This window comes from Cetorhinus maximus, chromosome 20 (genome assembly GCF_964194155.1).
Source record: "Cetorhinus maximus chromosome 20, sCetMax3.hap1.1, whole genome shotgun sequence".
Taxonomy (NCBI): Eukaryota; Metazoa; Chordata; class Chondrichthyes; order Lamniformes; family Cetorhinidae; genus Cetorhinus; species Cetorhinus maximus.
Window position 1 is genome coordinate 28,062,433 of NC_135898.1, and position 25,800 is coordinate 28,088,232.

Sequence of the window (25,800 nt, forward strand, 5' to 3'; positions counted from 1 at the left end):
TGACGATTCAGGTGTGGTGTGATATCACGTAGCAAACCCAGCCAGGAATCTGTAGAGCAGAATGAAAAATGATTATTGATGTGCGTGTGTCCTGAAACATATGGTCACATTTTATCTTCCATTCCTCCTGAAGATATTACCTGCAGGTGCTGGTGCCACAGGCACGGGCCTGTGGGTGCTGGTGCCACAGGTATGCACCTGTGGGTGCTGGAACCACCCGTGGGTGCTGGTACCACAGGCACAGACCAGTGGGTGCTGGTACCACCCATGGGTGCTGGTACCACAGGCACGGACCCATGGGCACTGGTACCGCAGCCACTGACACGTGGGTGCTGGTACCACCCATGGGTGCTGGTACTACAGGTATTAGTTGTGTTCTGATAACTCACTTATGCACAAATGGGCACTTTTCAGCAAGATCACTCGTTAGTAGTCAGGAGTTGGAACCTTCATCACCCTCTTGAACCCTGAGGCCAGCTATATTACAAACTGCACAGTTCAGCACAGACCAAAATTGTGCTTGTGCCTTTCAAGGGTCTTTATGATTCAGCATTCAGTTTTCTACACTCCAATAGCGACTAACTTCACTGGCTAGAAGAAAGTACTTGTGAAAAATGCTATATAAATGCAAGTTCTTTCTTCCGTCCTTGTGATCCCTGCAGCAAATTTCTTCAAATGGTCGAGGGAGCTGTAAGTGATACCTTAATGCTCCTAACATATTTTCCTCCATCACATTTTCTTCTTTGTAGTTACTGTAATGTAGTTTTCATTTCTAAGGTGCACAGTGTTCCAGGCGCTCCCTTGTGGGTCCCTGCTCTTTGCAGCCTTCAGCCTTCTCAATGCGGTGGGAGGTGGTGGCATGCCTGGTGGGATTCAGTGGTACACTAGCTCTGTGTTCTCAGCATGCTGAGATCCCATCCTCAGCCAGACTCCCTCCAACTCAAGTGACTTTGTGAGGATTGGGTGGAGGGCAAAGCACTATTTCGCAAATCCTACGAACATATGAGCAGAAGTAGGCCATTCGGCCCCTCAAGCCTGCTCCGCCATTCAATAAGATCATGGCTGATCTGTTTGTGTTTCAACTTCCACATTCCCATCTACCCCCAATAACCTTTGATTCCCTTGCCTAACAAGAATCTATCTACCTCCGCCTTAAAAATATTCAATGACCCCGCCTCCACCTGAGGCAGAGAGTTCCAAAGTCGCACAGCCCTCTGAGAGAAAAAATTCTCCTCATCTCTGACCTAAAAGGGTGACCCCTAATTTTAAAACAGTGCCCCCTAGTTCTGGACTCACCCACAAGAGGAAACATCCTTCCCATGTCCACCTTGTCAAGGCCGTTCAGGATCTTGTATACTTCAATCAAATCACCCCTCACTCCTCTAAACTCCAGAGGAAACAAGCCCAGCCTGTTCAACCTTTCCTCATAAGACAACCCACTCATTCCAGGTATCAATCTAGTAAACCTCCTCTGAACCACCTCCAATGCACTTACATCCTTCCATAAATAAGGAGACCAAAACTGCACAGTATTCAAGGTGAGGTCTCACCAGGTATAACTGAAGCATAACATCCTTACTTTTATAAAGGCAAAATACTGCAGATGCTGGAAATCTGAAACAAAAACAAAAAGTGCTGGAAAACCTCAGCAGGTCTGACAGCATCTGTGGAGAGAAAGACAGAGTTAACGTTTCGAGTCCATATGACTCTTTTTCCAGCACTTTTTGTTTTTGATCCTTACTTTTATGTTCAATTCTTCTCGTAATAAAGGATAGCATTCCATTAGCCGCCTTGATTACTAGTTGTACCTGCATACTAACTTTTTGTGACTCATGCACTCAAACACCTCGATCCCTTTGCACCTCAGAATTCTGCAGCCGTTCTCCATTTAAGTAATAGCCTGGTTTTTTTTCTTCCTGCCAAAGTGAACAACTTCACATTTTCCCACATTGTACTCCATCTCCATCAAACTGGAGCCCGGTGTATCCGTGGTGTGTGAGAGGAAAGCTGATTTTATCTGGTGCAAACTGTCCCTTTCAGAGCATTTGTTGAATTAAAACCGGCTGGTATTCAGCCAGGATAGCTCAGAGTCGGTAACTACCATCTAACTAATACAAAACGAACAGCAAGTTCTCAAGTGTGTTACATAGGAACTGGAGTAGTTCATTCAATCTCATGAGCTTGATACACTGGTTCTCTGTTGATGTCTGATTTTTAAAAAAATATTCCCACTAGGAGTTTGAACTTGATGTTGTATCGATTGTGAATGACACAGTTGGGACAATGATGACGTGTGCTTATGAGGATCCACATTGTGAAGTTGGTATGATTGTGGGTGAGTAACATACTGTCAACCTTCTGAAACCTGCACCATTTGCACCCTATGCATGATGAAAACTTGGAAGTAGTTCTAAAAGCAAGGGTTAAAAATTAAGATTTAACACTCGTGATATGAAGCTTTGCTCGATTGCAGGGTAAACAGGCTAATTGAGTTTGGGCAATTGAAAAATTAGGAGGGCTGTCCATTGGGGCCCATTGACCATCCACATCAGGAGCACTACGGTATAAAACATTAGTGTTGTGGTTATGGGGCTCATTTTTTCAATTTGTGTTTCTGAAGGGAATCTGATCTGCCAGGAGCAGATTCTTTCAACCAATTAATAGTTGTCAGCATACACACAAACTTCTGATGTCCCCATCATAGAATGGCAAACAAAAATTACCTTTGTATAGTCACAAACCTGAAAATTTGTAATACTAAATCACATGGAGTCCAGTTTTGTCAAAAGGGAATAAACATAGAAGTAACACAGGAAGTACCAATTAACATCAGATCTCAGACAGTCCTATCTCACACAATAACTCAGATTAAGTACTATTCACATTTTTTTCACTCAGACCAACCAATGCTTAAGGGTATCAATCTCACCTCAAGAATCAGAAAGCTGCAGGTTTAAGCCCCACTTATCATAAGATATAGGAGCAGGAGTAGGCCATTCAGCCCAACGAGCTTGCTCTGCCATTAAATAGGATCATCGTTGATCTGATTATGGCCTCAACTCCATTTTCCTGCTTGTCCCCCATAACCCTTGACTGTCTTGTAAATCCAACATCTATCTAACTCAGCCTTGAATATATTCAATGACCCAGCCTCCACTGCTGTCTGGTGTAGTTAATTCCAAAGACTAACAGTTCTCTAGAGAGGAAATTCCTCCTCATCTCAGTCGTAAATGGGAGACCCCTTATTTTTTAAACTGTGTCCCCCAGTTCCAGATTCTCCCACAAGGAGAAACATCCTCTCAGTATCAACCCTGCCAAGCCCTCCCGGAATCTTATATGTTTCAATATGACCACCTCTCATTCTTCTAAACTGATAGAACTGTTCAAAATCATGAAACATCTGTACAGAGGAGATAGGGAGAAACTGTTCCCACTCTTAAAAGGATCAAAAATGAGAGGGCACAGAGTTAAAATATTTGGTAAAGGAAGCAAAAGCGATATGGGAAAAAAACTTTTTCACACAGCGAGTGGTAAAGGCCTAGAATGCACTGCCTGAGAGTGTGGTGGAAGCAGGTTCAGATTGTTATTTGAAAAGAAGAATGTGCAGGGTTACAGGGAGAAGGCACTAAGTACATTGCTCATTCAGAGAGCAGGTGCAGACATGATGGGCCAAATGGCCTCCTTTAGCACTGTAAGAATTCTGTGATTCTGTGAACTCCAGTTAGTACAGGCCCAACCTGCTCAACCTTTCTTCATAAGACAAACTCTTCATCCCAGGAATTGGCCTAGAGAACCTTCTCTGAACTGCTTCCAATGGAAGTATTTCCCTCCAGTAAGGTGACTAAAACTATACACTGTACTCCAGTTGCAGTCTCACCCAATGTCCTGTGCAGTTGTAGTAAGATTTCCCTACTTATACATGGATACCTAGATCCCTCTGTACCATGGAACTCTGCAGTCTCTTCATTTAAATAATATTCTGCTTTTCCAGTCTTCTGGCCAAAGTGGACAACCTCACTTCTTCCCACATTTTTCTTCACCTGCCACATTTTCACCCACTCACTTATCGCTTTGCAGACTCTCTGTACTCCTCACAACTTGCTTTCCTACCTATCTTCTGTGTTTGCCTATTTTGCAAATTTGCCGACAATTCAGTCAGTTCATCCATATTGTTAATATGGAGCATACGTAGTCGAGATCCCAACACTGATCCCTGTGGCACTCCACTAATTACAGTTTGTTAATCTGAAAATGATCCATTCAACCTGACTCTCCGTTTCCTGTTACTTAGCCAATCCTATACCCATGCTGATATATTACCCCCAACAAAGACTTCAACATGAAATCCAGGGTGACAGCCCAGTGCAGTACTCGGAGTGCTGCATTGTCAAAGATGCTGTCTTTCAGATGAGATGTTAAACTGTTCCCTGTCTCTCCTCTCAGGTGGACATGAAAGATTCCATGACACTACCTTTAAGAAGGGCAGGAGAGTTCTCCCTGGAACCCTGTCCGATACTTATCCCTTAATCAACATTATTAAAACTGATTATCTGGTCACCAGCACATTGCTGTTTGTGGGAACTTGCCGTGTGCAAAATTGGCTGCCATGTTTCCTATATTAAAACAGTGACTACACTTCAAAAATACTTCAGTCGGGGAGCACTTTGGGACGTCTGGTAATTGTGAAAAATGATATATACAAGTCTTTTTAGATTATTTGTTCGTTTGTCTGACCACGGTTCATGGCTGCTTGTTGCTGCATTTCCTGCATTGCAATAGCAATTGTGTTTCAAAAATACTTCAGTGGCCATAAAACACTTTGGCACATCTTGATATAGTTGGAATTATGGATACATGGCTGCAGGGTGACCAGGGATGTGAACTGAACATCCAGGGGTATTCAGTATTTAGGAAGGACAGACAAAAAGGAAAAGGCAGTGGAGTTGCATTGCTGGTTAAAGAGGAAATTAACGCAACAGTGAGGAAAGATATTAGCTCCGACGATGTGGAATCTGTATGGGTAGAGCTGAGAAACACTAAGGGGCAAAAAACATGAGTAGGGGCTATTTATAGACCCCCAAACTGTAGTGGTGATGTTGGGAATGGCATTAAACAGGAAATTAGAGACGCATGCAATAAAGGAACATCTGTAATTATGGGTAACTTTAATATGCAAATAGATTGGGCAAATCAAATTAGTAACAATACCGTAGAGGAGGAATTCCTGGAGTGTATACGGGATGGTTTTCTGGACCAATACGTTGAGGAACCAACTAGAGAACAGGCCATCCTAGACTGGGTATTGTATAATGAGAAAGGAATAATTGGCAATCTAGTTGTGCAAGGCCCCTTGGGGATGAGCGACCATAATATGATAGAATTCTTCATCAAGATGGGGAGAGATGTAGTTGATTCTGAGACTAGGGTCCTGAATCTTAATAAAGGAAACTATGATGGTATGAGGCGCGAGTTGGCTATGATAGATTGGGAAACGTTACTTAAAGGCATGACGGTGGATAGGCAATGGCAAACATTCAAAGAGCGGATGGGTGAACTGCAACAATTGTTTATTCCTGTCTGGCGCAAAAGTAAAACAGGAAAGGTGGCCAAACCATGGCTTACAAGGGAAATTAGAGATAGTATGAGATCCAAGGAAGAGGCGTACAAATTGGCCAGAAAAAACAACAGACCTGAGGATTGGGAGCAGTTTAGAATTCAGCAAAGGAGGACCAAGGGATTGATTAAGAAGGGGAAAATAGAGTACGAGAATAGACTTGCAGGGAATGTAAAAACTGACTGTAAAAGTTTGTATAGGTATTTGAAGAGAAAAAGATTGGTGAAAACAAATGTAGGTCCCTTACAGTCAGAAACAGGGGAATTTATAATGGGGAACAAAGAAATGGCTGACCAACTAAATACATACTTTGGTTCTGTCTTCACAAAGGAGGACACAAACCAGAAATGTTGGGGAACACAGGGTTTATGGAGAGGGAGGAACTGAAAGAAATCAGTATTAGTAGAGAAATGGTGTTGGAGAAATTGATGGGATAGGCCGATAAATTCCCAGGGCCTTATAACCTACATCCCAGAGTACTTAAGGAAGTGGCCCTAGAAACAGTGGATGCATTGGTGGTCATCTTCCAAGATTCTATGGACTCTGGAACAGTTCCTACAGATTGGATGGTAGCTAATGTAACCCCACTATTTAAAAAGGGAGGCAGAGAGATAAAAGGGAATTATCGACCAGTCAGCCTGACATCGGTAATGGGGAACATTCTAGAGTCCATTATAAAAGATTTAATAGCTGAGCACTTGGAAAACAGTGGCAGAATTGGACAGAGTCAGCATGGATATATGAAAGGGAAATCATGCTTGACAAATCTACTGGAATTTTTCGAGGATGTAACTTGTAGAGTTGATGAGGGGGAGCCAGTGGATGTGGTTTATTTGGACTTTCAGAAGGCTTTCGACAAAGCCCCATATAAGAGATTAGCATGTAAAATTAAAGCACATGGGAATGGGGATAGTGTATCAAGATGGATAGAAAACCCTGGTTGTCAGACAGAAAACAAAGAGTCAGAATAAACCGGTCTTTTTCCGACTGGCAGGCAGTGACTAGTGGGGTACCGCAGGGATCGGTGCTGGGACCCCAGCTATTCACAATATATATTAATGATTTAGATGAGGGAACTAAATGTAATATCTCCAAATTTGCAGATGACACAAAGCTGGGTGGGAGGGTGAGCTGTGAGGAGGATGCAGAAATGCTTCAGTGTGATTTGCACAAGCTGAGTGAGTGGGCAAATGCATGGCAGATGCAATATAATGTAGACAAATGTGAGATTATCCACTTTGGTGGCAAAAACAGGAAGGCAGATTATTATCTGAATGGCTATAAATTGAGAGAGGGGAATGTGCAACGAGACCTAGGTGTCCTCATACACCAGTCGCTGAAGGTAAGCGTGCAGGTGCAGCAGGTGGTAAAGAAGGCAAATGGTATGTTGGCCTTCTAGCGAGAGGATTCGAGTACAGGAACAGGGATGTCTTGCTGCAATTATATAGGGCCTTGGTGAGACCACACTTGGAATATTGTGTGCAGTTTTGGTCTCCTTATCTGAGGAAGGATGTTCTTGCTATAGAGGGAGTGCAGCAAAGGTTTACCTGACTGATTCCTGGGATGGCGGGACTGACATTTGAGGAGAGGTTGAGTCGGTTAGGATTATATTCGCTGGAGTTCAGAAGAATGAGTAGGGATCTCATAGAAACCTATAAAATTCTAAAAGGACTAGACAGGGTAGATGCAGGAAGGATGTTCCCGATGGTGGGGGAGTCAAAAACCAGGGGACACAGTCTAAGGATATGGGGTAGACCATTTAGGACTGAGATGAGGAGAAATTTCTTCACCCAGAGAGTGGTGAGCCTGTGGAATTCACTACCACAGAAAGTAGTTGAGGCCAAAACGTTGTATGTTGTCAAGAAGGACATAGATATAGCTCTTGGGGTGAAAGGGATCAAAGGGTATGGGGAGAAAGCGGGAGCAGGCTATTGAGTTGGATGATCAGCCATGATCATAATGAATGGTGGAGCAGGCTCGATGGGCCGAATGACCTACTCCTGCTCCTAGTTTCTATGTTCCTATGTTTCATACGGACCTGAAACGGTACCTCTGTTTCTCTCTCCACAGCTGTCGAACCTGATGAGTTTTTGCAGCATTTTCTGTTTTAATTTAAGCATAAATGTTGTCTCCACCACAACCATGCTGGATACTATATAAATGCAAGTTATTTCTTCCTTTCTCTATGTCATCTGCCGCCTATAGGGAGTTGTGCTCGCACAAACTACAGGTTGGAGATGGAGTGATAACACTTTAGTTTTGATTATCTGACCTAGACTCCCTGCTGCAATTATAGGCTGGGATATTCTTCACAGATGCTCCCACTCTGCTGGCATCTTTACCCCTTTTTTAATCATTTATTTTTTTATTTTTTTATTTTTATATATTTTTGGGCTTTTTTTAAGACCCTTTTTCCCCAGCCAACCCCTTCCCCCCACCACAGGACCATCTGTTACTTGTTTCTATATTTTCCTTTCACAGAGCGCCGATCCTTGTTCTGCTATTAACACATTCTGCTACTTTACCTTTAAGCCACTATCAGCACCTTCTTTTGTCCTTAACACTACAGTAACACCTCCTTTGTCTTGTGTCCATGACATCTTTGTCAAATATCTCCTGAGCTCGCACCTATTCCTTTTTTCCTATTTCCTATTCCCCTATTTTGCTCCACCTGCTCCACCCCCTCTTAAACAGTATAAAATCCATCACATTTGTACTCCTCTGTAGCGCTGAAGAAGAGTCATACGGACTCAAAACATTAACTCTGTTTCTCTCTTCACGGATGCTGCCAGACCTGCTGAGTTTTTCTAGCACTTTGTGTTTTAATTTAAACATAACTATTGTGTCCACTACACTTGCAGTGAAATATTGCCAGCAGACCCAGTCATAATCTCAGTACCCTGTCACCCGAGAGAGGATGTGTCTGCAAGTATCTTGGGCCTTGTTGATTTCTTCCACCACATACCTTAACATAGGACTCGATAACTGATGATATAATCACAGCACAGAAGGAGCCAATCGACCATTGCGTCTGTGCCAGCTCTTTGTAGAGCTATCTAATTAATTCCACTCTCCTACTCTTTTCCTCAAAACCCTGCCATGATCTCTTTCCTTTTCAAGTATTTGTCCAATTGCCCTTTGAAAGTTACCATTGAATCTGCTGCCATCGCCCTTTAGACAGTGTATTCCAGATCACAGCATCTCACTGCATTTAAAAAATTACTCCATGCATCCCCCTGGCTTTTTTGCCAATGACCTTAACTCTGGCCCTCCCGCCACTGCAAACAGTTTCCCCTCACCAACTTTGTCAAAACTCCTCATAATTTTGAACATTTCTATCAAATCTCACTTAACCTCCTTTGCTGCAAGGAGAACAATCCCAGACTTTATTACATTCTTGATATAATTTGTAAAGTTAGCGACCCTGTGGATCCAGATTATTATTTAACAAATAAATTCAGGGCAGTTTCACCATTTACTGATTTGATTTAAAGATGATCTGTGTTCAGTCAGTTCACTAGTTCAGGAACAGGTATTGAGTAGCTGAGCTAATTGGGAGCCATTTTAAAACAATATTCCAGCTTTTGTTCCTCTCCTTACAGCACTGCCTCGCTGTAAGGTCAGTCTCATGGGCACCAGCAGTGTCCCCGGTACCTCACACACTAATCAGTGACTAGACAATAAATTAAAGATCATCATCAAAACCTCGGTCAAAGGGATAGGTTTTAAGGGTGGTGGAGGGAAGCAAGTGGGTTTCGAGACAGAACTGCAGAGTTTAGGGCTTAGGCTACTAAAGGCATAGCCACCAATGGTGGACCAATTAAAATCAGGGATGCTAAGTGTGCAGGTATCTTGGAGGGCTGTGGGGTTGGAGGAGGTCACAGAGATAGGGAGGTGTGAGGCCATGGAAGGATTCAAAACAAGGATGAAAATTTTAAAATCAAGACATTGCTTGATCTGGAGCCAATCTAGGTCAGTGAGCACAGGGGTGATGGGGAACAGAAGTTGGTGCAAGGTAAGATATGAGCAGCAGAGTCTCAAATGACCTCAAGTTTACAGAGGGTAGAATGTAGGGCTGCATTGGAAGATGCAATAATGCATAATAAAAATGCATTAGAGGTAACAAAGGCATGGATGAGGGTTTCAGCAGCAGATGAGCAGACACAACGGTGAATTCGGGCTATTTTACAGAGGTGGAAAGAGACAGTATTGGTGATGGTGCAAATATGAGGTTGGCAGCTCATCTGGGGGTCAAATGTGACATCAAGGTTGCAAACAGACTGACTTAATCTCAGACTGTTGCCAGGAACAAGGATGGAATTTGGAGCAGGGACCAAAAACGATGTCTTCAGTCTTCCCAATGTTTAATTGGAGGAAATTACTGGATGTCCGATAAGAAGCCTGATAATTTAGCAACAGTGGAGGAGTCAAGAGAGGTGGGTGATGAGGTTCAGCTGGATGCTGTTTGTGTACATGTGCTTTCAGATGACATTGCCAAGATTGATCCTTGGGGGACGCCAGAGGTAACAGTGCGGGAGCAGGAAGAGAAGCCATTGCAAGTGATTCTCTGGCTATGATTAGATAGATAAGAATGGAAGCAGGTGAGAGCAGTCCCACCCAGCTGGACAACAATGGAGAGGTGTTGGAGGAGGATGGTGTGGGGTCAATCATGTCAAAGGCTGCAGACAGGTCGAGAAGGACAAAGTGGGAATGCTTTCCTTTGTCACAGTCACACAGGATGTCATTAGAGACTCTGATAAGAGCTGTTTTGGTGCTGGGGCTGAAACCTGATTGGAAGATGCAAACATGGAAGACAATATTTAAAGAAGGCAACTGGAGAGTCAGCGAGAGTCCCACTTTGCCTCTTTTCAGGAAGGCTCACCAAATTAATTGCTAATTGGTCACTTAACTGGGCAGCCGTGGGTCTTCCCTGGGATTGATGACTCTGGGGCCAGAATTCCCTCTCATCGATAGCTACCGGCCACTCAGAGGTTATAAGTGTTTCATTGCTTGGTAGTGCCAACTGAGAAGCAGTGGCTACTGCTGGTAATGCACCCACCCAAGGCCCCAGGACTGCAGAGAACCGGGCAGAGTTAAATGATGGACAGGAGGGATGCCATAGGGTTGGGGGCAAGAGGGAGGGCGGAAGGGAGTTCAGTAGCAAGGACAAGTGGGTGGCTCTCAGCATGCCCTCCCTGATGCCGGGTCACTCTTTGAACAAGGGACTCCTTCTCCAACCAGCCCACACCCCGGGAAACCCATAAACAATGCCAATAGGGTTTACTTTTCAGGCAAAGTCCCTTGCCCGTCACTGGGTGAATACCAGCGGTGGGATGAGGCCCATTAGTGGCATTAATTGCCCACTTAAGGACCTCAGTTGCAGTGGGGAGGCTGTTCAAGGGCCTCCCCGCCACAGATTTAATTGGGTTAGAGGGAGGAAGGCAGTGGGGTCCCCACCTGCCACCCTTCCGCCCAATTAAATGCCCCCCCCCGCCCTGACCAGCTACCGAACTCACCACAGGGGAGTGCATTAAATTCAGCCTGTAATTCCAGGAAAGACGGGAACAGTTTTGAGAGGTGACAACATGTTCAAGGCATTTGGACAGGAAAGTGAGGTTGGAGATAGAGTGGCTGTTCGCTGGGGTCAAGGGTTTTTTGAGGAGAGGAGCGATGATGACAGATTTAAAGGGGAGAAAAATAGAGCTGATTACAATATCAACTCAAATGGGGACCAGAAAGGGTAGTTGGTTGGTCAGTAGTTTAGTGGGAATAAGGTTGAGAGAACAGGAGGTTCTCGTGGACTAGATTAACTTGAAGAAGGCATGAGGGGAGTAAAAACAGAAACTTGAGAAAGATACAAGGTCAGGGCTAGGGCAGGGAGGAAGTTTTGTCCGGTGAGCTGGTGGAAAGGAGGAATGTGTATCCGAAAAAGAAAAAATGAACAGGATGTGAGCAAAGGCCAGGAGAATGGGACAAAGTGGTAAGTTGTATCCAGAAAAGAGCACTGGCTCAGCACTGTACCATAGAAAAGTTATGGTGCAGAAAGAGGTCATTCAGCCCATCACTTTTGCTGCGGCCAGGAAAGAGAAACTAGTCGCTCATTTTACTCCCACTTTCCAGCCCCTGGTCCATAGCCTTGCAGGTTACAGCACTTCAGGTGCAGATCCAGGTACCTTTTAAATGAGGCGAGGGTTTCAGCCTCAACCACCAACTATCACCTTAAATCTACGCCCCCTGGTAACTGACCCCTCAGCTAGGGAAAACAAGTCTTTCCGGTCTACCCTATCTAGGCCCCTCATAATTTTGTACACCTCAATTAGGCCACCCCTTAACCTCCTCTGTTCTATGGAAAATAGCCCTAGCCTATCCAATCTCTCCTCATAGCTACAATTTTCAAGCCCTGGCAACATTCTTGTGAACCTGCTCAAAATTCCAGCTGTGGCCTAACCAGCATTTTATACAGTTCCATCATTACATCCCTGCTTTTGTATTCATACCTCGTCCAATAAAGGAAAGATTCCATATGCTTTCTTGACCACCTTGTCCACCTGTCCTGCCACCTTCCTGTGGACATGCACTGTAAGGTGTCTCACTTCCTTAACGCCACTCAGTAACTTCCCGTTTATTGAGTATTCCCTTGCTTTGTTTGCCTGCCCCATATGCCTTACCTCACACTTTTCCAGACTGAATTCCATTTGCCACTTCTCTGCCCACTCAACCAAACCATTGACATTATTCTGGAGTCGACAGCTATCCTCTTCACTAACAACTACACGGCTAATTTTTGTGTCATCATAAAATTTCCCAACCGTGCCTCCCACATTTAAGTCTAACCAGCCTTATTTCTTTCTTTCAGGGAGAGTGAGTGTGATCCACCGCAACCTGCTCAACATCCAGGATATGTGGCTAGAGTGAACTCAGTTTCCTCAAACTGTCCCAGTGCTGCTGCCCTGGCTCGGCTGATAGCAGCAGACCCATTCTGACCATCAGACATCTAGGCATGCAAACAAATTGTCAGTGAGATGGGCCTGGGACCCAGACTGCCACCTCCTTCCCAAGCCCCTGTACCTTCCTTACCAAATTCTCTGCACTGAGTAACTCTTTATCCTCATTATTTGTCCGCTCTGCTTTACTAACTTTGCACATCTTCCCAACCAGCACCTAAAACCATCCCCGCCAACTCATTACCAAGTACTGCCTTGTCACCTCAAGGGGTTTAAATCACCGGTGTTGTTCAGTTTGCTTCTAAATCCTCCCACCTTCACCCTTTCCACCCGCCCCGAAAAAGCCGCCCCCTAATACTCTCTCCAGTGGACTCCCTAGAACCCTCTGCTTTACTACCTCCAATTCAAAACCCTCAAAAACACAGCTCTCCAACCTTGGCGTTAGTAACACTCCACTGATGATTGGCTGCCATATGAACAGTAACGACATTTCAAAGGTATTTCATGAGCTATAAAGCTCTTTGAGTCATCCTAAGGTTGCCAAAGGTGCTGTACAAATTCAAATTCTTTATTTGCAGTTATGCTGGGAGTCCATTCAGCTCCCTAAAGCACCTTGTGACGTTTACTGCATTAAAGACATTACATGAACACAAGTTTTTAAAAAATTTTTAAATCTCTGCATTTCAAATGTTGCTGTGTTGTCCGAACCCAAGGCTAAGCTCTGTGGGTGAATTGCTACATTTATTTTTAAAATTTATTTGATGTTTATTTTAATTTAAACCCAAGGCTGTTTGTGTCATGATATTTTGATGCAGCCTTTGATGTTGATGTCACTGTTAATGCACAGGGACTGGCAGTAATACCTGCTACATGGAAGAGGCAAGAAACACAGAGACTGTGGAGGGAGACGAGGGGCTCATGTGTGTGAATATGGAGTGGGGAGCTTTTGGTGACAATGGATGCCTTGATGATATCAGGACGGAGTACGACAATGCTGTGGATGATCTGTCATTAAACCAAGGGAAACAAAAGTGAGTTGATACAGTGGAGATTTTAGACACCGATCTGAATCATTTTAACTAGAGTTGAGCAGTGGCAGCTGGAGATGCTCCACCTTTGACTTGTTTAACATTTGGGAAATCCTGTGCATGTTTAAGATCAGCAGCAGAGGCATAAGGTCAGCTCTGGGGACCAAAATTAGACCAGTGTTTCAGTCAGCTACGAATACCAGTGAGGTTTTGGTGTTATATTGGCCCAGATCTTCCAGTCCGTGGTGATACAGGTACAATCGCCACAGACTGCGAAGGTCACTGCACTGCAACCTTTTGCGTCCTTCTAGCCAGGTCTTCCTGTGCCGGCTACAGCAGCAATACTTCACCACAGCCTCCATGGAGAGGAATAGAAAAGGACACACCCCCTTTCTATCATATCAGTTGCTGTGTTCAGGTAAGCAGTTAAACATCTCAAATGTTTTCAGTGATTTGGGGAGGGGATCCAGTAGTGGAGTGGGTGGGGTAGTTAGGGGCGTAGTTGGGCAGTTGGGTTGGGGGATGGTGGGGTTGGGTAGTCAGGTGAGTGGGAGGGGTGGGTGAATGAGTGGGTGGTCGAGTGGATGGGGGGCTAGTCGATGTTGAGGCGCCCATCACTATTGAGCTTTATGACATGCATACACTGTAATTGCCCGGGAAGTTTAAATTTCCATTGGACTGATTTGTGCTGCCAGGGACCCTCCTCGAATGTCTCTTACACTGATCTCAGTGTTGGGGACTTGAAGCAGAATTTTATGCTGATCGGTCAAGAGATTTGGGGATTGGGCAATTAGGCAGTGGGGTTGGTGGGGGGGGTTGGTCAGTGGGCAGTAGGGTGGCCAGTCAGGTCAAAGGGTTTTCTGACAGGTTGGGTGAGGTCTTGGGGGTGGCAGTCCAGTTGGTGAGGTGCGATTGCAGGTCGTTTGGGGTGAGCAGTCTGGTCAGGTGGATGGGCAGTCGGATTGGGGTGGGCGGGCAGTCGGGTCAGGTGGATGGGCAGTCGGGTCGGGGTGGGCGGGCAGTCGGGTCCGGGATGGGCGGGCAGTCGAGTCCGGGATGGGCGGGCAGTCGGGTCCGGGATGGGCGGGCAGTCGGGTCCGGGATGGGCGGGCAGTCGGGTCCGGGATGGGCGGGCAGTCGGGTCCGGGATGGGCGGGCAGTCGGGTCCGGGGTGGGCGGGCAGTCGGGTCAGGTGGGCGGGCAGTCGGGTCAGGGGTGGGCGGGCAGTCGGGTCCGGGATGGGCGGGCAGTCGGGTCCGGGATGGGCGGGCAGTCGGGTCCGGTGGATGGGCAGTCGGGTCCGGGATGGGCGGGAGGTCGGGTTGGGGTGGGCGGGCAGATGGGTCAGGTGGATGGGCAGTTGGATTGGGGTGGGTGGGCAGTCGGGTTGGGGTGGGCGGGGAGTCGGGTCAGGTGGATGGGCAGTTGGATTGGGGTGGGTGGGCAGTCGGGTTGGGGTGGGTGGGCAGTCGGTTTGGGGTGGGCGGGGAGTCGGGTCAGGTGGGCGGGCAGTTGGGTCAGGGGTGGGCGGGCAGTCGGGTCCGGGATGGGCGGGCAGTCGGGTCGGGGTGGGCGGGCAGTCGGGTCCGGGATGGGCAGGTAGTCGGGTTGGGGTGGGCGGGCAGTCGGGTCCGGGATGGGCGGGCAGTCGGGTCCGGGATGGGCGGGCAGTCGGGTCCGGGGTGGGCGGGCAGTCAGGTCAGGTGGGCGGGCAGTCGGGTCGGGGGTGGGCGGGCAGTCGGGTCCGGGATGGGCGGGCAGTCGGGTCCGGGATGGGCGGGCAGTCGGGTCCGGGATGGGCGGGCAGTCGGGTCCGGTGGATGGGCAGTCGGGTCCGGGATGGGCGGGAGGTCGGGTTGGGGTGGGCGGGCAGATGGGTCAGGTGGATGGGCAGTCGGGTCAGGGGTGGGCGGGCAGTCTGGGTGGGCGGGCAGTCGGGTCGGGGTGGGCGGGCAGTCGGGTCCGGGGTGGGCGGGCAGTCGGGTCCGGGGTGGGCGGGCAGTCGGGTCCGGGGTGGGCGGGCAGTCGGGTCCGGGGTGGGCGGGCAGTCGGGTCCGGGGTGGGCGGGCAGTCGGGTCGGGGTGGGTGGGCAGTCTGGGTGGGTGGGAAGTCGGTTCGGCTGGGTGGGAAGTCGGTTCGGCTGGGTGGGAAGTCGGTTCGGCAGGGTGGGAAGTCGGGTCTGGGGTGGGCGGGCAGTCGGGTCTGGGGTGGGCGGGCAGTCGGGTCTGGGGTGGGCGGGCAGTCGGGTCGGGTGGGCAGGCAGTCGGGTCCGGGGTGGGCGGGCAGTCGGGTCTGGGGTGGGCGGGCAGTCGGGTCAGGGTGGGTGGGCAGTCTGGGTGGGTGGGAAGTCGGTTCGGCTGGGTGGGCAGTCGGTTCGGCTGGGTGGGCAGTCGGTTCGGCTGGGTGGGCAGTCGGGTCAGGTGGATGGGCAGTCGGGTCAGGTGGCTGGGCAGTCGGGTCAGGTGGATGGGCAGTCGGGTCAGGTGGATGGGCAGTCGGATTGGGGTGGGCGGACAGTCGGGTCCGGGGTGGGCGTGCAGCCGGGTCGGGGTGGGCGGGCAGTCGGGTCGGGGTGGGCGGGCAGTCGGGTCGGGGTGGGCAGTTGGGTGAGGGGTGGATGGGCAGTCGGGTCGGCTGGGTGGGCAGTTGGGTGAGGGGTGGATGGGCAGTTGGGTTGGCTGGGTTGGCAGTAGTGTGGGGGTGGATGGGCAGTCGGGTCGGGGTGGGTGGGCAGTCGGGTCGTGGTGGGCGGGCAGTCGGGTCGGGGTGGGCGGGCAGTCGGGTCCAGCTGGGCGGGCAGTCGGGTCCAGCTGGGCGGGCAGTCGGGTCCAGAGGGTCTGGGGTGTGTGGTGGGCAGTCTAGGCCGGGGGCGGGATGTGGGGACAGTTGGGTCAGTGGGTGTGGGCAGTTGGGTCCAGAGGGTCTCGTTGTTGGTGGGCAACCTGGTCACTGGTGTGGACAGTGTGGTCTGGGTGGGTATGGGCAGTTAGGTCCAGAGGGTCTTAGGGTGGTGGGAAATCAGATCATTGGGGTGCGGTTGGATGGTGGGTAAAGGTACGCTGTTAGGCACTGAGTTACACCAGAGATTAAACCGTGGAACAATTCTAGGTCAGGTATCCAGATAAGTAGTGTGTATTCAGCCTAAGGGCAGAATTTTCAGGTTGGCCGGCGGGCGTGATTGGCGGGCCGGGGAGTGGACCACCAACCACCATTGGCGCCCAACCGCAATTTCACGCTGGCTGGCCAATTAACAGCCAGTCAGCGTGAAGTGCGCGCTGGGAAGCTGAGTGCTGCGGAGGCGGGGGCGGGAGGAGGGTAGACGCTGACGTCAACACGGGCAAACTCACAATGGAAGCTCCCTGAAGGCAGAGAGCTGCCTCATGGAGCTACAAACCTGAAAATCCTCAAATAAAGTTTTGAAAAGCAGAAAAATAATGTCCAAGAATCCCAATCAGATACCTGAAAATATACATGATAAAAATGGTGTCCACCGATTTTTATTTTTATTTTTATTTTATTTCATCATGGAAACCTCATCCCGCACTTAGATGAGGTTTCATGAAAAACGTAAAGGCCGCCTGGCTGATTTGCCTGTGCGCCAATTGTAAGGCTGGGCGGGCAACGTAAAATTAAAGACAATTGCACCGTTAATTACTTTAATTGCCCCTTAATTGTCAGCAGGCACGCTTTCGACTTTTACGCGTGGCCACCCACTGACTGAATTATCACTTGGGTCGCATCTCGCGCAATTTTACGACAGGTCGGGTCAGGTGCGCACCCACCCGATCCGTGTGAAATTCTGCCCCAAGTCCCCAACACTGAGATCAGTGTAAGAGACACTCAAGGAAGGTCCCTGGCAGCACAAATCAGTCCACTGGAAATTTAAGCTTCCCAGGCAATTACAGTGCATGTGCATGTCATAAAGCTCAATAGTGGTGGGCGCTTCAACATTCACCACTGATGGCAATGGAAAATCTAGCTCAATGTCTATACAATAATCAGGATATTGGGGAACCTTAAATGGACTGTGTTGCACAAACAATTAAAAACGATTTGTCTCTGTCACTACAGATATGAAAAAATGATCAGTGGGATGTATCTAGGTGAGATTGTGCGAAATGTGGTCATCGATTTCACCAGACGAGGATTCCTGTTCAGAGGGCAGATCTCAGAGAGACTAAAGACAAGAAGCATCTTTGAAACAAAGTTTCTGTCCCAGATAGAAAGGTATGTGGCATTTTTTTAGGTGACTCATTCAGTTTGATGATGCTGATATTCGTAGCTGACACCCCATTTCATTCCCTACTTGTGAATAGTGACCGCCTGGCTCTGCTCCAAGTCCGTGCTATCCTTCAACAGCTTGGCCTGGACAGTACTTGTGACGACAGTATCATTGTTAAGGAGGTGTGTGGTGTTGTTTCCAAGAGAGCAGCTCAGCTCTGTGGTGCAGGAATGGCTGCTGTTGTTGACAAAATAAGGGAGAACCGGGAGTTGGATCACCTGGAGATTACTGTCGGTGTCGATGGAACACTCTACAAGCTTCACCCACAGTAAGTGTTTTTCCTTTGTAAAATTATTTTTATGCTGATTGAGATTAGGGGTATTCAAAAAGTCGTTTGGTCATACAGAACTTGAGTATTGCTGAAAAAAGAGACATACTGTCAAAGCTTTTTATCTTGCACTCATCAGGACAGATTCACAAGAATACCAATTCTAAAGGAAACAACACTTCATACTGTGTGAGAAGAGAGTGCTGATAAATTGGCAAATAGACTCCAATTGCTAGAGGTGTTGCCGTAGAGAATGCACTAGGGAACAGTTAACTGCCAAACTTTTGTTTAAATTCAAACCAAGCAGGTTGACTGGTCAAGGCATTTTCATGGGGAATGAAGCAGGTAATGGCTGTCCCCCCAAACTTCTGTTTAGTTGAAAAGCTGCAATACGTGGGCATGCTCTTTCTGTTTGCAAAGGGCAGGGCCCTACGTACGAATATATTTATCTTCTAGCAAGCATAAATGAGCTACACTGCAAACCTAACTGATAATCTTAAATTAGTTGTCATTGTAATTCTTAGCACAATCAGGATTGTTAAGCAGCTGCTGTCCGATCACAGAATTAGATCTAATGTTGGATGCTATGGATGGAATTTTCTGCTCCCATTGGCAGCGTGAGCGGACAATATGGCAAGAAGGCCAAAAATCGGTTTTACGCCATCGTGAAACCAGTTTGCGATCGTCCATACTACCCATCAATGGCAGGCCGCGTTTCCTGCTGCCACCGTCAGGAACCTAATTTCAAAACTTGAGCATCTCATTATAAGCCCTGCTCACCACAATAATCCCCCCACGCGGGATCATCCCGGCACTTCGGATGATTGCACGCCAATATGTTTCACAACTGTATATAAGCGATGTGCATCTGGTGAGCTGCATTTCACTCAGGACTTTGAGGTTTGTTTGCCTACCTTGCTTCGGGCAGCACTCACGGTCATCAGCACCAGGCTTCACAGGCAGCACCACATCACCTTTAGGGGGACCCACAGGCAGGACAGAATCACAAAATTTTAATGGCACAGAAGGAGGCCAGTCAACCCGTCGTGTCTACACTGGCTCTCCAAATGAGCATTATGACTTAGTGCCATTGCCCTGTCTTTTCCCCATACTCCTGCACATTGTTTCTTTTCACATAATCATCTAATGCCTCTTTGAATGCCTCAATTGAACCTGCCTCCACCAGACTCCCAAACAGTGCGTTCCAAACCCGAACCACTTGTTATGTGAAAAAGTCTTTTTTCACGTCACATTTGCTTCTTTTGCAAATCATTTTAAATCTGTGCCCTCTCGTTCTTGACCCTTTTACGAGCGGGAACAGCTTCTCTCTACTCTGTCCAGCTCTCTCATGATTTAGAACATTTCTATTAAACCTCTTCTTACTGCCTTCTCTCCAATCTATCTTAGTAACTGAAGTTTCTCACCCCTGGAACCATTCTTGTAAACCTCTTCTGCACTCTCTCCAATGTGTTCACATCCTTCCTATAATGTGGTGCTCAGAACTGTACACAATACTCTAGCTGAGGTCTAACCAATATCTTATATAAATTCAGCATAACCTCCTTGCTCTTGTGCTCTATGCCCCTATTAATAAAGCCCAGGATACTTTGTGATTTAATAACTGCTCTCTCCACCTGTCCTGCCACCTTCAGTGATCTATGCACATATACACTCAGGTTGTCTTACTCCTGCACCCCCTTCAAAATTTCAACCCTTATTTTATGTTGTCTCTCCATGTTCTTCCGACCAAAATGCATCACCTCACACTTCTCCACATTAAACTTCATCTGCCACCTATCTGCCCACTCCACCAACTTGTCAATGACCTTTTGAAGTTCTACACTGTCCTCCTCACAGTTTACAACACTCCCAAGCTTCATATCATCTGTAAACTTTGAAATTGTTCCCTGCACACCAAGATCTAGATCATTAATATATATCAGGAACAGCAAGGGTCCCAATACTGACCTCTGAGGAACTGCACTACAAACCTTCCTCCATCCCAAAAAATATCCATTGACCAATACTCTCTGCTTATCATTTTTCAGCCAATTTTGTATCCACATTGCTACTGTCCCTTTTATTCCATGAGCAATAACTTTTCTCACAAGTTTGTTGTGTGGCACTGTACCAAATGCCTTTTGAAAGTCCATGTACACCACATCAACAGCATTACCCTCATTGACCTTTTCTGTTACCTCTTCGAAACACTCCAGCAAGTTAGTTTCCCCTTTAGAAATCCATGCTGGCTCTTCCTGATCAACCCATATTTTTCCATGTAACTACTAATTCTATCCTGAATAATTGTTACTAGAATCTTTCCCACCGCTGAATTTAAACTGACTGGTCTGTAATTGCTGTGCTTATCCTTACATCCTTTTTTGAACAAGGGCGTAATGTTTACAATTCTCCAGTCCTCTGGCACCTCCCCTGAGTCTAGGGGAGACTGAAAGATTATGGTCAGTGCCCCTGCAATTTCTACTCTCACTTCCTTCAATATCCTCGGATGCATCTTGTCCAGTCCCGATGCTTTGTCATCTTTAAGTACCGACAGTCTATTCAACACTTCGTCTTCATCAACTTTGAACCCTTCTAGTGATAGAGTTTCCTTGTCTGTCACCATGGCTTGGGTAGCGTCTATCTCCTTGGTAATGACGGATGCAAAGTATTCCTCTAAAACCACAGCCATAGCCCCTTCGTCCATGTGTAAATTCCCTTTTAGGTCCCTAATCAGCCCTACTCCTCCTTTTACCACCCTTTTACTATTTATATGCCTATAGAAGGCTTTGGGATTCCTCTTTATGTTGGCTGCCAGTCTTTTCTCATAATCCTTCTTCACTTCTCTAATATGCTTTTTGACCTCCCCTCTGAACCTTCTGTGTTCCTGTTGGTTTTCAATTGTATTTTCTACCTGACACCTGTCATAACCACACTTTTTCTTCTTTATCTTAATTTCTATCTCCTTTTTCATCTCTATCTACCAGACAGGCTATAAGGTGAGGGTGGCTTTTCAATGGCTGCAGGGATCGGGCTTGCTATGGGAAAGGGGGACTCAAACAAGGAAGAGGCTACAGGGCGAGGGCTGTACTGGGGAAGGAGCTTATCCCAGGGTGGGTGTGTGGGTGTGGGGGCATATGTTTTCTGTGCAAGTGGCCTCAAGATGGTGCAGGCTGAGGAAGCCATCTCTAGAGGAGATGAGGCCAGATGGAGATGTGAGGGCATGTGTGAGAGAATGGGTGGTGATGTCCCTTGAGTTGTCAGTGAATGAGATGCTAGTGAATGTGTGATGGGCTTGTGAGTATATGAGTTTAGAGTGATGAGATGGTTGCCTTACCTTGGCGGCACAGATGAGATCATTCATCCTCTTTCTGCACTGGATGGACAACCTCTTCTGTGCGCGTTGGCACTGACCACCACTGCCACTGCTGCCCAAGCTGGAGTAGTGAGGTTGCTGGACCTCCTGCGGCCAGAGCAGGGGTGGAGGACATCATTGGGCCTCCGAAAGGCATTCCGGTGACGGGTCACTGAACTCTTCTTGGCTTTCAGGGCCATGTCTTCACTGGGGTAGTCCTGGGCTGCAAGCCTGGAGAACTGTGTGCTCGGCTGCAGTTTAAATATGGCACCGGAGTGAGGAAACGGTGAGGAAACAGTGTGGTGGGCAATTCAGAGGCTGCCCGCCAGCAATACGACGTCTTTCCTGTGGCTGCATAATTATTGAGGCAGGAAGCAGACAATATGGCGTGAAAACCCGCCATTGCAGCCAGTGGGTAATACATCGTTTTTCACACCCACTACTGCGCTTTGTGCGATTCTGGGACAATCCGCCCTAAGTTTTGAGTTTTGCAACCATGGGCTGGCTGGGTATGGTCATTTTTCCTGTTGCGAACAGCCAAAGGGACGTGCCAATTGTTGGGACATACGGCCTATATACCTGGCTTCACACTGCACTGAAATTCATATTTTTTATTATTCATTCACGGGATGTGGGCTTCGCTGGCTCTGCTGCATTTATTGCCCATCCCTAACTGCCCTTGAGAGGGTGGTGGTGAGCTGCCTTTTTGCATCCACCTGACCCGACTGCCCGCCCACCCCGACCCGACTGCCCGCCCATCCCGGACCCGACTGCCCGCCCACCCCTGACCCAACTGCCCGCCCACCTGACCCGACTCCCCGCCCACCCCAACCCGACTGCCCACCCACCCCTACCCGACTGCCCACCCACCCCAATCCAACTGCAGTCCATCTGGTGTAGGTACACCCACAGTGCTATTACAAAAGGAGTTCCAGGATTTTGACCCAGCGACGGTGAAGGAACGGCGATATATTTCCAAGTCAGGAGTATGAGTGACTTGGAGGGGAACTTCCAGGTGGTGGTGTTCCCATCTATTTGCTGCCCTTGTCCTTCTAGATGGTAGTGGTCGTGGGTTTGGAAGGTGCTGTCTAAGGAGCTTTTGTCAATTCCTGCAGTGCATCTTGTAGATGGTACACACTGCTGCTACTGTGTGTTGGTGGTGGAGGGGGAAAATGTTTGTGGATGTGGTGCCAATCAACTGCTTTGTCCTGGATGGTGTCAAGCTTCTTGAGTGTTGTGGAAGCTGCACTCATCCAGGCAAGTGGAGAGTATTCCATCACCTCCTGACTTGTGCTTGTAGATTGTGGACAGGCTTTGGGGAGCCAGGAGGTGAATTAATCGCTGCAGGATTCCTAGCCTCTGACCTGTTCTCGTAGCCACAGTATTTATATGGCTCGTCCAGTTCAGTTTCTGGTCAATGGTAACCCCCAGGACGGTGATAGTGGGGGATTCTGTGATGGTAATGCCATTGAATGTCAAGGGGCAATGGTTGGATTCTCTCTTGTTGGAGATGGTCATTGTCTGGCACTTGTGTGGTGCAAATGTTACTTGCCACTTGTTAGCCCAAGCCTGGATATTGTCCAGGTCTTGCTCCATTTGGACATGGACTGCTTCAGTATCTGAGGAGTCGAGAATGGTGCTGAACATTGTGCAATCATCAGCGAACATCCCCACTTCTGACCTTATGATGGAAGGAAGATCATTGATGAAGCAACTGAAGATGGCTAGGCTGAAGAAACTACCCTGAGGAACTCCTGCAGTGATGAGCTGGAATTGAGATGACTGACCTCCAATAACCACATCCATCTCCCTTTGTGTTAGGTATGACTCCAATCAGTGGAGAGTTTTTTCCCCTGATTCCCATTAACTCTAGCTTTGCTGGGGCTCCTTGATGCCACACTCGGTCAAATGCTGCCTTGATGTAAAGGGCAGTCACTCTCACCTCACCTCGGGATTTCAGCTGTTTTATCCTTGTTTGAACCAACATGAGGTCAGGAGCTGAGTGACCATGCCGGAACCAGTGAGCAGGTTATTGCTAAGCAAGTGCCGCTTGATAGCACTGTTGATGACCCCTTCCATCACTTTACTGATGATGGAGAGTAGACTGATGGGGCGGTAATTGGCCAGGTTGGATTTGTCCTGCTTTTTGTGTACAAGACATACCTGGGCAATTTTCCACATAGCTGGGTAGATGCCAGTGTTGTAGCTGTACTGGAACAGCTTGGCTAGGGGTGCGGCAAGTTCTGGAGCACAAGTCTTCAGTACTATTGCCTGAATATTGTCAGGGCCCATAGCCTTTGCAGTATATACCACATTATTCATTTGTGTGATAGGCAGAACATCTTTTTGGCTTGACGGCAGCATCCAGTTAGTGGATAATACCACTCATGTTTCCACTGCTTAGTAGCAGCATGAAACAGCTAGCTTCACCTTCCAGGGTAATCTGAGGCCGAAAAGGCACTTTTCAGGACCAAAAGTGGCGGCCTTAGACCGTGAATTTGTGTAATATACCTCAAGATATGTTCTGATCAGGGAAGCCATTATCCCGCACGATAGCTTTGATGCATCCTAGGTCAGCATCGAACTTGCATGGTGAGCAAATGGCTCAAGCACTGTTTATGAGGTTGCAGATAAGGCCAATCTTTATCAGGCATATTGTGCTGAAGAATGGAACACTTCTCATTTCAGACTCCAATATCGGTATTAAACATTCTAAAATCAATGAGCACAACCAGATGCAACTCTCTCTGAGTTGCCCCATCAGTTTACCTCAGTAAAGTGCCCACTAGTGAAGCAGTGTGTCATTTGTTCCATTTCACATCACAACTACCTCAGAACTGTCTGAGTAATAACAGCTGTTAGTGACAAACGAGTGGTCATTTATACCGTGGGCCTATACCCTCTAGGAACTTGACTAAGAATGTACAGATTCATCCAATACAGGGTTTAACTTTGTTTAAAGCAATTGTGCCTCAAAATTATGTTCTTAATCAGAAACAAGTGAAGTGGGCAGTCGATAGAGTCCATAGTCTGCCACGCTGTGTTAGCTCAACGTTATAATACACCGTAACCTCTCAAATTCAGAACTCTGAAATCCAAAAAAATCAGTTGTCCAGAATTTTTGGGGTCACATGCAACTCCACAACTGGCCACATGTGGCTGCTGCAGTAAAGTTAACATTATGGTCGTTAATGGTAAAACTCCAGACCTTTTCCAGGCAGTACATTAATGGCCTTTGTCAAGTATAAGTGCCAAACCAAGAGAAGGAGTGAAGATAGAAGACGTTGCAGTCAAAGAGGGATGTTTCAAGGAGGTTTCTGTGGTTGGGCAGAGATATGTTCCACACACATCAGCCCCTGTCCGCTTCCCACCATGCACACACAGTAATCAGCATTTGCTGTTAAATGTGTTGTCTAATATTAAAGAGCAAAGTGCTTTCAAAACGAGGAAAATTTAGACAGATAACTAAAACAATTGTTATTGCTGCCTTATAGGGAAGGATTTTTAGGTCAGTGGGCGGCGCAATCAGCAGGTCTGGGATCGGCCAGGGAACAGACCGCCGACCATGACCAGCCCCCGACCGCGATTTCACGCTGGCTGGACAATTAATGGCCCCTGCGCTGCCGAGGTGGGGGCAGGAGGAGGGCGGGTGCTGACGTAAGTGCGGGTGTGGGCAAGCGCTGAATGAAAGCTCCCTGAAGACAGAGAGTTGTCTCAGGGAGCTGAAGAGTTTAAAGCAGTTAAATAAAGTTTGTGAAATAAGGGAAAAAAATGTGCAAGCATCACAATCAGTCACCTGAACATTTATGTGATAAAAATGCTGCCCATAGATTTTGTTTTATTTAATAACAGAAACTTCATCCCACCCTTGGATGAGGTTTCATGAAAAGTGCAAGTCCACCTGGCTGATTAACCGTAAGGTTGAACAGACCATGAAAAATCAGAGACAGCTACAACTTTAATGATCTTAATTGTCAGCGGGCGCGCTTCTGACTTTTGCGCATGCCCACCGACCAAAATATCACGCAAGCGCGGGATGGCGTCGGGATGTTTGCCTGATGTCATTTCATGCCCGATTGGGTCTAAAAATTCTGCCCATAATGCTTTGTCACTGTTTTGAATTCAGGATATACTTACATCCAGTTCACACACTGGTTAGGCATTCCAACATTATTCTGGAATGCAGAAAATTCCAGAATCTGGAAATGCCTTGTTCCCAAGCATTCCAGACGATAGCGGTTACAGTGTAGAAAGAACTGAAAGAGAGAGGGGCCATGACATCTCTGAGTGAACCAGTTTGCGGTGCATTGGA

At 47.5% G+C, this 25,800-nt stretch overlaps 1 protein-coding gene across 1 annotated transcript in view; it reads left to right on the plus strand.

Moving 5' to 3' along the window:
* hk1 (hexokinase 1) overlaps positions 1-25,800 on the plus strand; it is a 165,800-nt gene that overhangs the window by 130,804 nt on the left and 9,196 nt on the right. The window contains exons 14-17 of the mRNA XM_078565818.1: positions 2,236-2,335; positions 13,406-13,589; positions 17,658-17,813; positions 17,903-18,136. Coding sequence (XP_078421944.1) covers positions 2,236-2,335; positions 13,406-13,589; positions 17,658-17,813; positions 17,903-18,136 — 674 coding nt within the window. The remainder of the gene's footprint in view (positions 1-2,235; positions 2,336-13,405; positions 13,590-17,657; positions 17,814-17,902; positions 18,137-25,800) is intronic.